Source organism: Schistocerca serialis, chromosome 10, assembly GCF_023864345.2.
Source record: "Schistocerca serialis cubense isolate TAMUIC-IGC-003099 chromosome 10, iqSchSeri2.2, whole genome shotgun sequence".
In the NCBI taxonomy this organism is placed as follows: Eukaryota; Metazoa; Arthropoda; class Insecta; order Orthoptera; family Acrididae; genus Schistocerca; species Schistocerca serialis.
The window spans coordinates 60,998,964-61,013,619 of NC_064647.1; the positions used below are offsets into that span (position 1 = coordinate 60,998,964).

A 14,656-nucleotide genomic window follows, 5' to 3' on the forward strand; every position below is an offset into this window, starting at 1 on the left:
AGAGGTGATTGGAACAACAATCTAAATGCATACCAGTTCAAATGTGCCATGAGAAAGTTGCTCTTGGGTAACAGTGTCACTGCAATGAATGGGAATTGCTCAAATTTTAATGTGTGTTGTTTGCCACCTGTTTATGTTTGTCATGCAAGAAACCATATAGTAGAAAGTGATGAAAGTGCTGCAGAAAATGAAGTAGAGAAGTGGTGTGCACTTCTTGATGGTAAGATTAAGTTCTCTTTTACAAGCAAAACATACTCTATTATATTGCAGGGTATGTGTCATTGCACCTGTCAAGGCAGATCACATACAAAGACTGTCTTCACATACGGAAGCCATCAGTAGTTAAATCTGCCTTAGAATGTGATGCTCTCTATGCTTTTGCCAATATGGCCAATAAAAATGCATTTGTAAAATTTTGTTAACTGGGGAAAACTGGTTGAAACAAGTGACTGCGTTTACTCTGTTGTAGAATACTCAGAGAAACTGTTTCAGATGTTTGTGATTGCTGGGGATATGCGACAGAAGTATATTCAGGCCAAGATTTTGCATGGTGTTAAAAATAAAATTGTAGATTACCCATCTGCTGCTCATGGTCATGATTACCATTATGAAATTGGGATTGAGGACTTACATCAGACTCAACTTGTTTGTAAGATTGCATCCCTGTACTCCTGCATATGCTTAAAAACATATGGAAAAAAATGTCTGCTGAGAAAATTTTAAACAAACCAAGTATAAGGCAGAAGTTAAATAAACTCATATTGTTTAATCATGTATAGAGCTCAAATTGGAAAAGATTATCTAATGGGACATTCCATGCAGATGGGTGTGACATTTTGACAGATTTCTTAAAACTATTTTGTACATAGATTTGTGGTTGTGCATTGATGAAAGGATGAATCACATTGAAGTAAAATTAACTCTTTAAATCCTGTGTAGATTTTGTAAAAAAAAAATATAATTGTTTATTATATAAGCTTATTTTAAGATGTTCGGTGTTACAAAATATGCACTTGCATTAAAAACAGGTGATTTGTGTGAAATTAATGAAACAATTATGTTCCGAGACTTACTTGACAGATGGCTTTCAGTGTGAGAAAATATTTCCCTCAATAACTAAGTTAACTTGAATTTATCACTTTAAGAAAACAGTTTAATCATAGGATGGGTGTGATCTAATGGAGTATGCAGTGGCCCTATGTTTGGAAACAGTAATGTTTGTGGATACTCTGCAACATAAGAGTAATAAAATTGTTACTCTGTTAATTTTTGTTTTAATACTTCCTAGAATGAACACAATGTTCCAATTGATCGTAACCATTCTTATTACTTTAGAACCATTCTAGAATAAGGGGGCCTGAGTCAAGCAAAACCTAATATTGTGAACTTTTGTCTTTATTTTGCTAGGAGGTCTTTCTATTATATTTTCCTGTGTTAGGGGGGGGGGGGGGAGAATGCAAATAATCACATGTAATTATGTTTCTAGCACTACAAAGTACAGAATACAGTGATTACAGTTACACTTGGAAATCTAGGAAATTTCAGTATTCATGTTACATGCCTAATTTTCATCAACATTTACCTTAATTACACAGTTACACTTTTTGCTGATTTGAACTGGGTACTACATGTTAAAAAGATTTTGTTTGGTCATAGTAATAAAAGCATTTCATTTTGTTAGTTCATTTGTCCCATACGGAACTGAAATTATCAAGTTATGATGCAAAAGGAAGGAATTAACATTAAGGAATCTTACTTCACAGAAAATATGTAACAATGGTTACACTTTTTGCTAGTTAACTTTAACATAAACCATTTAGTTTTCCATTAAGAGTGAAAGCAGTTGCACAAGTCATGTAAAGAACAAAGTTTCCCATAGGGAACTAAAGTATTTTACATTTGAGTTATTGTAGACCCAAAGTATTGTGCTCTTCATATTTCTATTTAAAAAAGTTTGTAATCCAAATTCACAGACAATTTGGAATCTGTACATACATAGGTGTAGCCAGGTACTTTTCATGTGCCATGTGGAACTTTTAATTTTCTGGTTTAAATATAATTTATTTCATGAATTACCTTAAATACCAACAATGTCTGAATGCATTATTTACCATTTAGAAGAAGAAATATTAGTGTACAGAATAACAAACGTAGTGAAAAATGCGAAAGATTGTTCTGTACAGAACTTGGAATGGCTCTTAATCAATAGCAGGTAAAAAGGCTTCTATTAAATGTTCAAAGAAACCAGTCAGTACCTCTTAATTCACCATAGAGGTGATACAGAAATAAAACAATTTACTTTTTTTTAGAATTTCTGCTAAGTATCAAAATTGTGAAGACCTATTCAATTAGTATTTGCTTTACCAATAACTTGTAGTACAAGCACGCATATAAGCAGGTAATTATGGGAGTCAAGAATTATGTTAAAATTAAAGATACTGACTGGTATTACTTGCTCACAAAACTGTAGTTGCTGTACAGTTTATGTGGTGTGCCCAATGTGATTCCTGGAGGACATAATACTCTGTTATCCTATGGGAGTGCACTGGTAGCACACCCATTGAAGGTAAGCTTTGCTGTGGAATAGTTGTATCAGACATCTGTACCAGAAAACAAATCTCCACTGTGACACCCTCATGTTCTTGGTATGCTATTAGCTATTACTACAGGAATACTCTTCACAAGGAGGAGGGAGGGGGGGAGAGAGAGAGAGAGAGAGAGAGAGAGAGAGAGAGAGAGAGAGAGAGAGAGAGAGAAAGAGAAAGAAAGAAAGAAAGGGGGGGAGAGAAAATCATGTTCTTAGGAGCAGCAAGCTTTACAGCAGCATATGCTGTAAAAATCATAGTGAGATTTTCCTTTTCATAATTTCCAACATTGTACACAACTTTCTTGCACTTTTATGTTATCACATTTTTCCCTTGAGAATGGAGGAGGGGAGAAAAAAAAATAAATTTAGCGAGCTTTCATAAGAACTGAAAACTCTACTTGCGTCATTTGTTATTTTCAAAATGTTACTCTCTTTCCAAATACTGTTCTATTTCTTCAAACCAATTCTGAATTTCTCGGGTTATTACATATTATTTACTGTACATTGTCCAGCAATACTTCTGTTATGGGAGTTTGTAATTTGGCACTACCTTTGTGGCACTGGTATTGGCTAGTGTACTTTTGCAGATAAGAAAATCGACTGGACTAGAATATCCTGTCAATATAGGACAAATTCAGACAATGTGGATCTTTATACACTAAATTTGCAATATAATGTCACCCTTTTCTCACACAGATTGTAGCAGCCATTGGGATGCCTGTCTGGCCAGCTTCTGCAGCTTTCGCTTTCAGGTTTGTTTTCTGCTTGGGCCCTACAATGACAACCAGTCATTCCAGTGATTGACACCATGTCAAAGACTGGAACCAAGATTCACAGAAATAAAATTCCATGGTTGTAATTCATAGTGTAATTAATTTTGATCTCCGACATGTTTTGAATTCAGTTTTAAAATAAAACCATGGTACCAGTCATTGTTTGGGTGTCAGACTGGAAAATTACAGTTTTAAGACACCCCAACCTTAAAATTAACAGCTGTGATTGATGTTATTTTCAACAAGTTCCTTCACTTCCTACATCATCATGGATCAGTCCAATATAATATTATTACTAGACTTAACTTCCAAATGATACAAGTCATGCATTTACGATGAGCCTTTATGTTGGCCTTTGTGTTTGTCTCATTTAAAAGTATTCTTGTCTTGTATCAAAGGCTGGAGCACTGTCAAAAAATGGTGCTTCTACCTTATCATGCAGTTAAAATACACCATGCCACGTACAGGCGTTAAATTTCTGATCAGAGAGAGAGCCAAATTCGTAAGTGCATGTTGCAATTAGTGTGTCAGCATATATGCAGATCGGTAATGCATCACTACAGATAAAGAATAATAATCATTTTTTCCGTTTATTCGTAAGTAATACTTTAATAGTTCAGTTGCAATTTCTGTTGTCAGTAATGATCCCCTAAGCAAACGATGTCAACTTTTTTTTTTCAAGAGACGTCTTAACTGTTTTCCACACTTGATTTTCCGAATTATACCTGTAGTTAAAAGCTTTGGCAAGTAAGCTAATTTGTTGACCTCCATTGAATCTTAAATAGGGTTTTAAAACGGGCAAACAAGTAAAGTACTCATAAAATTAATAGTAAACGATTTGTAGGTCAGCCTGTCAAACTTCCAAAACACACTCGAATTTAGGAATTTCATAGCAGAACTGTCACTGTTTTTTCTCGCTAGATTAGAAACAATTCATTATGTTGATGTGTAGATATCTAGAACATCCAATATACAAGACTTATGACGGCGCAGAACGAAAAACATGTTCATCCGTGTTTCGACACTTCGTTTTTTGCCAAATCCAGATATGGCGGACACTCAATGATATTATCTTTGGCCGGCACGCGCTAGAGCCATCTATCGGTAGGTCCGGTAGTTGAGCATCCCTCATTTCGCTAGCTTTAGACGCCTGTAGGTTTCTGTAGGACGTCCGTGAATTTACTCCACAAATAATACGTATTACACGCTTTTGGACTATGAAAACTTTTGTTTCACTTCAAGATTTACCCCAAAATATTATCCCATATGGCATTATGGAATGAAAGTAGGCAAAGTATGCAAGCTTTTTCCATTTTTATGTTGCCTATGTCCGCTAACACTCGAATTGCAAATACAGATTTGTTAAGGCCTTTCTGCAGTTCTGTGGTGTGCTCCTCCCAAATGAATTTATTATCAAGTTGTAATCCCAGGACTTTTAAGACTGTCAACCTCACATATATGGTTCCAGTTTTCCCCCACTTCTTTTCCGCATGTGCACACAATGCAATTGGGGTACATGCAACTTGACGAAAAATTTGATGACAGTGTAATACCCCTTCTAGCGCTACGTCAAAGATCTTTGTCAAATATATTGGACGGAATATTGGATCACATCTTTGATCAAATCTTTGACAAAGAAATTTGATAGTGTAATACCCATGGAGGAAAAAATAAGAGGAGTTGTCATGACGTCACAAACTTGAAGCCGACCCAAGAGTAGGTCCGCCATGTTAGCTACCCCAAAACATTCGCTTCTGGTGGTTTGATTCCGTGTAGTCGTGAAGTGTTTTGATAAAAAATGCCGGGCTTGCGTCGCTCACGGGTGTACTAATCGTTCTGATTGTAGTCTAAAGTTTAAACAAATCACATTTCATTCGTAAGTGGACTTATTTAAGCGCTATTTTCTTATATATACTTGAAATTCTGATGCACTGTAAAGTTTTACAGTATGGTTTTATTTCTGTGATTTAACTTTAGATTTCTATCAATCCAAGGCGAAGAGCTGTCTGGAAGTGAGCATTACACTTGGTTTTCACTGTGTGGTTATTCTGAAGTAACTGAAAAGTCCTGGCAAGAAATATCCTGGAAATGGGGACTAATGTTTTAATATGCAATAATTTAATATAAAACTAATGTAACTAAATGTAGTTAATTAAATCTTCAGTAAAATGTGTGGAAGACCTGTTACAGTGGTTAAATTATAAGTACTTAAATGGTTACATATTTGTTAAAGCAAAGTTCCCTATCGAAGTCCAGGCTTAGATCATTACATTAATCACTGTGTTGTCGTATTACCCCGTAAATTTCTGTTCTTTGCCACGCTGAATGTCATTTGGTAGGTACAATTTAAAAAGAAAGCAAATGTGGAAATTGCAATGGGCCTGACAATCTTAAATTCAGTTCTGTTCCTTCGTAATTTAACGTATTTTTCACTTTGTTGACATGACAGCTGGCTTGTTTATATCATCCCTGCATACATCTATGGGACACCAAAGGAAATAAGGTAAGTTTCTTGCAAACGTGAACATTTAAAATTTGCATTTGACTTGAAAATGCAACGAATACAAATCGGTGCCTCTAAACTATCAATCATTGTTTTTGGAGTTCTGGCTTTATCAATTATCGACACAAACACAATGAGAGTGAATAGAAATGGATTACAAAAGCACGCTTTTCATAGCACATACGTCTCTTCTCGGTTATTATAAGTGTATAAACAAAAAGGAATTACAGTACTGAGGCAAGAAGCGTAATATTTTTACGTATTACTGTATCGAATACGCATTTAAGACCAGAAAAACGTTTGAAGTTGCGTTCCTTATGCTGTGTTGTTCACTAAAACCGAGTAACATTTACTATATAAAACAAATATCACGTGCACACGACATAAATAACGAACAAGAAGCAATTGTAAACACTCGTCTGCTAATGTTTTGGGGGATCCAAGATGGCGGCAGGCCCCGCCCACTGCCTTCAAAACAACGTACAGCGCAAGTCTGTAGCGCCATCTCCCCTTATTCTACCTCCATGGTAATACCGGCCTAAGGTCTATACTTGTCTCGTACGGAACTAATGCATTCTTGTGTAAGTTTCCGCTATTATATTTATAAGCTATTTGGTTTAGTCCTTTTGATTTACTGTTATACAAGCTCTGCCGTCCAATGATTTTGACAGTATTTCGGCAATATATGGAAAATTATTCCCGACACAACACAATCGATATACTCCACAAAAAATTTGAACCTACTGAATTGCTACTTGCGACTTCTTGCCCAGACTTCTAGCCGCGACTTGCCACTGAAGTCGCAGCTAATTCCATAGCATGACACCAGGTTTACAGAAAGCAGTACGACATTGTACCAACAGATGGCACATGGCGTCGAATGTGAAATGCTACTTGTGGCTCAAATCGTAATTAGATTCTGAGAAGTTGTTATTGTGATAACAGGTACGCTATTTCCTGACCACCAGTACTGCCGATAAAACACCCGTCTGCTTTAGCACATGGCATCTTCAGACGATTGTACAAATCCATAATCAGTTCTGACTCTGCAGCGGAGTGTGCGCTGATTTGTTAGTTTCGGCAGATAAAAGCTGTGTGCCGGACCAGGATTCAAACATGTGAACCTTGCCTTTCGCAGGCAAATGCTCCAACGACCAAGCTATCCGAACACGACTCACGACCCGCCCTCACAGCCCTTGCCGACGAAAGGCAAAGGTCTCACGATCGAATACTGGTCCGGCACAGTTTCAGTGATGGAAATGGACCCAAAACGATCAATTCAGGCACACAACTTACCTAGCAGTTACTTTTATAAACTTATCTTCCCGTTGGCTTTGTAGGACTACGCTTGCTAATTGCTTTCGTAGGACATGTGACCATGTTTTTCAAAACTGATTGTGATTGGAGTTAGGGAGTAAACATTGTTTTTCATCGATTACGATGCAGGTGTACCATAATGTTACAAAATTTATATGTTATTATGGGAAGTAATTTAAATATTTGTCATGGAAATGGTGGAGAGTAACTGTTTATAGATACAGTACACATGTCTTAAATTACACGTAATTTGAGGCACACTATGATGATGCACCATCGCTGTAGCAAAAATAGTAAATTTTTCTTTCAGTGTTGGTACCGACGAACGTAAAGTTTACATTGCAAGGTGTGTCAGCTGTTGGTGATTTTTAAGAAATTTACGAAAGGAAGTTTCGAACAAGTACTCTTGATTTAAATTCATAACAGTCGCTTCGGATATGGTGAGTGTATGATAACTGTTGAATGGATTGTGTGCACACTCTATCGTTGGAAGTTACATTTTTCGGCAGAGTTGGATGAGGTGTCAGGCAGACTATACGAGGGCCACAACAATTTTAGTTTAAGCTAAGTTAGTAAGATAATTTATGCATTACGTGCTACAATCTAGGATCGCATGGAACACACAGTTATATAATACTGTAATATGATTCATACGAAAACAGCATATGTTTTTGCCCATAAACTTGTATATTGTCATCTCCATATACTGTGGAGTCCGTCCATATAATTTCAACTGTTGTATGGGTAACCCAAAACTACTTTTTTAACACGAGAAAAAAAATAATTTTATGCTACCCACACAGCAGTTGAAATTATATGCACGGACTCAACAGCCTGAAATTTTAAAACCGAGGCTACAGCAGATTCTGTAGAAGAAATGCTACTATTTCAATAGAAGAGGATTGAATGATCACTTGAGCCAGGGGTAATTAAGTGTCAGATTTTATTGTATGCATGTGTAACAAAATTGTATTAAAAATTTATTATTATGGTGCTGTCTGTCAACATCATATGTTATTTGTTTATGGTGAAATTTAACCACAATTTGACGTGTGCCCTGTACCTGAATGAAATGATTTAGATTATGTACGTTATGAGACAAATAAACCACAATTCACAATAAATATGTGATATTTGTTTTCGTATGAATGACATCCCAACGTTGGAAGAATTGAGGATTTTAAGTTATTGCTGTGCAGTCTGGGCATTTATTTATTAATAAGCAGATTGCCTAGTTATGTATTTGCCATATCTTGTGTTAGATCGGAAAGGAATGAAATGTGCGTACAAAAACATACTGATCCACATCAAGTGAATCAGATTGTTTATTTATTAAGTGGCTTTGGCTGCATGTATAAGGATCAGATCCAAACAAATATTTGCAGTGTCAGTTTTACAAAATAATAATCACATACACTAGGCCTATTTCATTATCACAGGTATATCATTATTAAATACAATAACACCATACATAATGACACATTTTTCATCTACTGTATAATCTATCTCTACACAGTTTAAATCTGTTATATCACACACATTTTGAATCTACTGCTATTCTGGCTATATACATTTTAATTTTATTACACCATACCCCTATTTCCATTTTTTTGCATGGACCGTGAATTCACCGACTGAATAGAAAGGACATTCTACAAGAATGCTTTTATTGTTTGTTTAAATTTTTCTTTAAGCCAATGTTTGAAATATAAAGTGGTAAACAGTTGAACAGTTTTATTGCCACATAAGCAGTGTTTTATCCACATTTATGTGTGTGTCTTCATTTGTGGCTATGTATGTCTTCATTTTTAATGAGTTTGTTCTAATTTTCCCATGCAAAAGTAATATTTTGTATGTACACATATTGTAAGTTAGAATTTTAAGTTTTTTTGCGTAGTGGCTTATGGCTGTTTGTTTTCTTGCACTAGCCATTATACTGGTTGCTAATTTTTGCAGTTTGAAGATTTTATTGAATCACTCAGCTGACCTCTAATTTCACAATAGCATATGTTATAATAGCATTAAAAAATGAGAAATATACCATCCTCATAACATCATCTGTTATTAGTGTAATAATGATTCAGAGAAGAAATGTCATGGACCTTTGTTTGCTAGTTATGGTGGCAATGTGGTCCATCCATAGTAAATCTACAGTGAACCCCAAGAATTTTGGGTTTTGAACGACATTTATATTGAGTGTCTTCAGTTATGAGAATTCTTCTGTTTTTTCTTTTATTGTTCCTTAACAATGCTGCTTTAGTTTTCTCATTATTGAGGATTAGCCTATTGGTATCAAGTCACTGAGTGACAGACTCAAGTTTCATTTTGATTTCTGATATTGTATCTTGTATATTTTTCTCAATGGTTGTCATGCTAGTGGTATAGCCTAAAAATTAAAAAAAAAAATAGATATATTTCACTTGTTTGGAGATACATCATTCATAAACAACAGGAACAACAGAGGCCCCTGTGATAGACTGTGACTTACTCTCTTGAAATGCTGTCAGATATTTCTTTTGTATGGATTGTAGTTCTGCTGATTGTTTTGTTTTGCAGATATGATATAGTGATATCAAGAGCTGTACCCCTAATTCCTTAGTGGTCAAGTTTCCTTATTTAAATGTTATAGTCAACTAGGCTGAAAGGTTTAGATAAGTCACAAAATATATAGAGAGGACTTTGGCCTTTATCTAACACCACTGAGACTATATTTATACGTTCAAATGTAACTGAAACGACAGATTTTCCTTTCTGGAACCCAAACTTCCTACCATTTATGGTGCTATTTCTCTCAAAATTCAACATAAATTTAATGTATGCTATTTTTTCATTAACTTTTTAAAAAATAGGTCACAGACTAACTGGTCTGTAGTTGTTAGAGCACATTAGATCTCCCTCTTTGTACAACAGCAAGATACTAGCTGGAAAATACTCTCCTTCAAACATGAATTAACAAAATGGCAAAGCGGTTTGGCCATTTCATATGTTGTTAACGTCAATATTTTATTCGAAAGTTCATTTGTGTAACTGGAGATATTATTGTCTTCCTTTTTTTTTTTTAATCACTTTAAGTATCTCTTGCTCTGTTGTCAGGTACACATATCTGAGGCTACTGGTGGGGTCTTGCTTATTTTTAAGTAGCTGCAGGTCTTGTAGAGGATCACTTTTCTTGTTCTGTGTCATGCTCTGGCATATGTTTGTAAAGTATTTGTTGCTAAAAACTATAGGATCTTCTATTCATTTATTGTTCACTTTGAGCTTCAGGCTTTTGCTAATATTGTCTAACAGTTTTCCTATGTCTCTGTTAATCATCTTTCATGTGCTTCTGATTTTTTTCTATGACTGGGCAATGGTGTTTCATATTCATGCAAGAGGTCATGCCTTTGTGGATTTTTGCTAATATTATAAAGCTGTTTTGGTTTTTTACAGTACTCAACAAGTGAACCCTTTGTAATCCATGGCACATGCTCCTCCCCCCCCTCCCCCCCCCCCCTCCCATTTATTTACACTATCCTTGTTTGACTTGTTAGGCACTCATCTGTTGTTTTTAAGCAAATTCCAGTAAAAGGTTATATTTATCATTTAGCCTATATTATCAGAAAGGTACAATTCTTGCCAATGTTCATTTTCCACTTTTTCTTTAAAAACTCTGTGTTAGAGATGCTCATGTCTGTGTAAGAGAAACATTAATGAGTAACTACCTGTATAGAATATTTTAATTTATAGTCAGATTTCCACAATTTTTCAACTATTTTGTGACTGCAATAATTCTTGAACATACTATTGTGCAATTTTAAGCACTGGCATTTTGCAGATATGCAAATAAGGTACCTGTTATCAGTTCAGCCAAACAGCATCTCTTATTTGTGAGTATTCTAAATGTTGTTATTGTCTGAATGTGTGAGTAAATTTTTTATAAAAATTGTGAAGATTTCGATGCCGTATTGTGAAATATTACCACCACTTACTCCCACCCTAAACCAGTCTTTAATCTGATAACTATATATCTTATACAATAAATTCTATTATTGTCACACTTAACACATTTTGAAACTGACTAAATCATCATCCTCAAGGCTGAAACTGTTTTTGTATCAGAAATGACTTTTCTCGTCATCTTGACAGGCACTGTGTACATAGCCCTGTACTGTGTAAGCTTTCTTGCTTTTTTACCCTTTTGGTTGAAGTGATACATTCAGAAGCCAGCTCTTGGTACCAACCAACATTTTGGAGGGAATGTTAACATTTGCAAATATCAGAATTTGAAGTACTTTTTTTTTATTTGCTCGATTAACAAGTAATCACAATCAAATCAGTGTTCTTAATCATTAGTATTTTGCCTGTGGCTTAAACCCACTGTAATCTGACCACAAATTTCACTTTGTATTTGGCAAGTCTTTTCTCTTTATGTAGCCATGTGAATATTATTTTGAAACTTTTTTCAATTTTGTAGGAAAATGGCCAAGACTTTGGACAGTATAATTGTCTCATTTTGTGAACCCCATGCTCACTTATTGGCCCAGTTTTGTGATTTATCTTAATTAACCTGCTTTTACTTGATCAAAAACACTTAAACCATTTAATGACTTTTTTATTTTATTTTTTTCCTTCTTCAAAAGAGCTGTACAGTGCTTTTGGAGGGACTCAAACTGAACAAGAAGCAAATCTTTATATTAGAAGTAGATCACTGAACATGTTTCACCATCACAACCAGGGTGTGCTTTCAGTGGTCATTGTTGATTAGGCTGGAATTTCAGTTATTATAATGTATTTTTACAGCAATTGAGAATGGTTTGATGCTACTCTGAATAGTCCAAACATTCAGTTGTGTAAAATGATAAAATCAGGGCTAACATTTCAATCGAATTGTGTAGCACAAAGTAATTATCAGTATATTAGAAAAGTTCTGGTAGAATGTAAATAATTTAGAAGTAAAGATGACCATTCACTGAGTAGCAGAAGTGTTAAGCCATTGACAGGCACACACAAAACAAAAAGAAAACTTGCTAGCTTTCAGAATGAATCCTTTGTCGAGGTAGAGTGCAAATACACACACAAAACACACTAGCAAGTTTTCTTTGTCTTTAGTGTGTGCCTGTTGATGGCTTAATGCTTCTGATATTTGGGGAGTGGTCTCCTTTAGGCTACTCCTAAATTATTTACAAAATAATTTTAGACATCCTTGTGATATACCACTTTGAATTTACCTATTAAACAAAACAGTCATATGTTTTTCTGATCTTAACAACTCATTTGCCGTAAAGGAGCTAAAACTGTCTAATTTAATTTCTTGGTTACAATTACAAGATGTCCAGTGGCCAGCTTCACACGTCCGTCCACATCAAACCCACCAACAAGCAACAGTACCTCCATTATGACAGCTGCCACCCATTCCACATCAAACGGTCCCTTCCCTACAGCCTACGTCTTCATGGCAAACGAATCTGCTCCAGTCCGGAATCCCTGAACCATTACACCAACAACCTGATAACAGCTTTCGCATCCTGCAACTACCCTCCCGACCTGGTACAGAAGCAAATAACCAGAGCCACTTCCTCACCCCCTCAAACCCAGAACCTCCCACAGAAGAACCACAAAAGTGCCCCACTTGTGACAGGACACTTTCCGGGACTGGATCAGACTCTGAATGTGGCTCTCCAGCAGGGATACGACTTCCTCAAATCCTGCCCTGAAATGAGATCCATCCTTCATTAAATTCTCCCCACTCCACCAAGAGTGTCTTTCCGCCGTCCACCTAACCTTTGTAACCTCTTAGTTCATCCCTATGAAATCCCCAAACCACCTTCCCTACCCTTTGGCTCCTACCCTTGTAACCGCCCCCGGTGTAAAACCTGTCCCATGCACCCTCCCACCACCGCCTACTCCAGTCCTGTAACCCGGAAGGTGACCACGATCAAAGGCAGAGCCACGTGTGAAAGCACCCACGTGATTTACCAACTGACCTGCCTACACTGTGACGCATTCTATGTGGGAATGACCAGCAACAAACTGTCCATTCGCATGAATGGACACAGGCAGACAGTGTTTGTTGGTAATGAGGATCACCCTGTGGCTAAACATACCTTGGTGCACGGCCAGAACATCTTGGCACAGTGTTACGCCATCCGGGTTATCTGGATACTTCCCACTAACACCAACCTATCCGAACTCCGGAGATGGGAACTTGCCCTTCAATATATCCTTTCTTCCCGTTATCCACCAGGCCTCAATCTCCGCTAATTTCAAGTTGCCGCCACTCATACCTCACCTGTCATTCAACAACATCTTTGCCTCTGCACTTCCGCCTCGACTGACATCTCTGCCCAAACTCTTTGCCTTTGAATATGTCTGCTTGTGTCTGTATATGTGTGGATGGATATGTGTGTGTGTGCGAGTGTATACCCGTCCTTTTTTCCCCCTAAGGTAAGTCTTTCCGCTCCCGGGATTGGAATGACTCCTTACCCTCTCCCTTAAAACCCACATCCTTTCGTCTTTCCTTCTCCTTCCCTCTTTCCTGATGAAGCAGCCGTTGGTTGCGAAAGCTAGAATTTTGTGTGTATGTTTGTGTTTGTTTGTGTGTCTATCGACCTGCCAGCGCTTTCTTTTGGTAAGTCACATCATCTTTGTTTTTAGATACACAGTAAAGTAATTTAGATGAATGAACTAAAATTCCAATACTTAAAATTGTATGATTCAGATACTTTGCTACATGCTTATTGAAATTGTAGTTGATGTATTCAGTGGAGAGCCCTTTGTGGAATCCAAATTGTGAATGACACAGAAATTTTTATTTGCAGATATGCGCAACCATTCTCCAAAACATTTGAGAAAATAATTAATTGAAAGATATTAATATCTATTGCTCTCTTCTTAAATAGGGGCCTAACAATGGCATACTTTAGCCTGTATGAAAAGATAGATGGTAAAAGTAATGCATTAAATATATGGCCAAGTACAGAAGCTATATTAGAAGAATTTGTCTAATATTTTGCTTGAAATGTTATCAACCACATAATAATTTTTGTGTTTAAGAGTGTTAGTTATTTCCTTGGAAGAAGTTGTAGTGATTTTGAATTGATAGAATGTTTGTGGCACAAGTTGTTGCTTATAGCATACTAGGATGCTATTATTTTTATTTATTTTTTTTGTCTTCCATCACCCTTTTTGTTTGTTGCTCAGTGATTGAACCAGTTTACATTTGTCACATGATCTCACTGGGAACTCGTGCATAAAAAAGCTAATACGAATAACAGGGGCAGTTAGAACAGTTTAATACTTTTTCTCATTAAGATAAGTGAATATCTTTCCACTTCTTTCAGTTTGCTGTCTTTTCATTCAGCAGTCATTGTTCTCAATGTCCAGTTGTCAAGAATTATTCCTTGCTGCAAGTTATTACCATTGCAAGAAAATTGGTTAACATGTGACAGTGAGCTCTTTGTGGCCTATAGCTCCCATCAAAAAGTTTGGGCACATGAT

General features: G+C 36.3%; 1 protein-coding gene across 6 annotated transcripts in view; it reads left to right on the forward strand.

Annotated features, from left to right (window-relative positions):
* The first annotated feature begins 6,898 nt into the window (after positions 1–6,898).
* Positions 6,899–14,656, forward strand: part of LOC126424756 (zinc finger protein 571-like) — a 125,856-nt gene continuing 118,098 nt past the window's right edge. For 2 of the 6 annotated variants that reach the window (XR_007576207.1, XM_050087496.1), the window contains exon 1: positions 6,901–7,146. Coding sequence is in view for 5 of the 6 variants with exons in the window: in XM_050087496.1 (XP_049943453.1) it covers positions 7,006–7,146 (141 nt within the window). In the remaining variant the exon portion in view is untranslated. Of the gene's footprint in view, positions 7,147–7,233; positions 7,621–14,656 lie in introns of those variants that run through there. The other 4 variants (XM_050087492.1, XM_050087495.1, XM_050087494.1 and 1 more) reach the window with 4 other exon arrangements.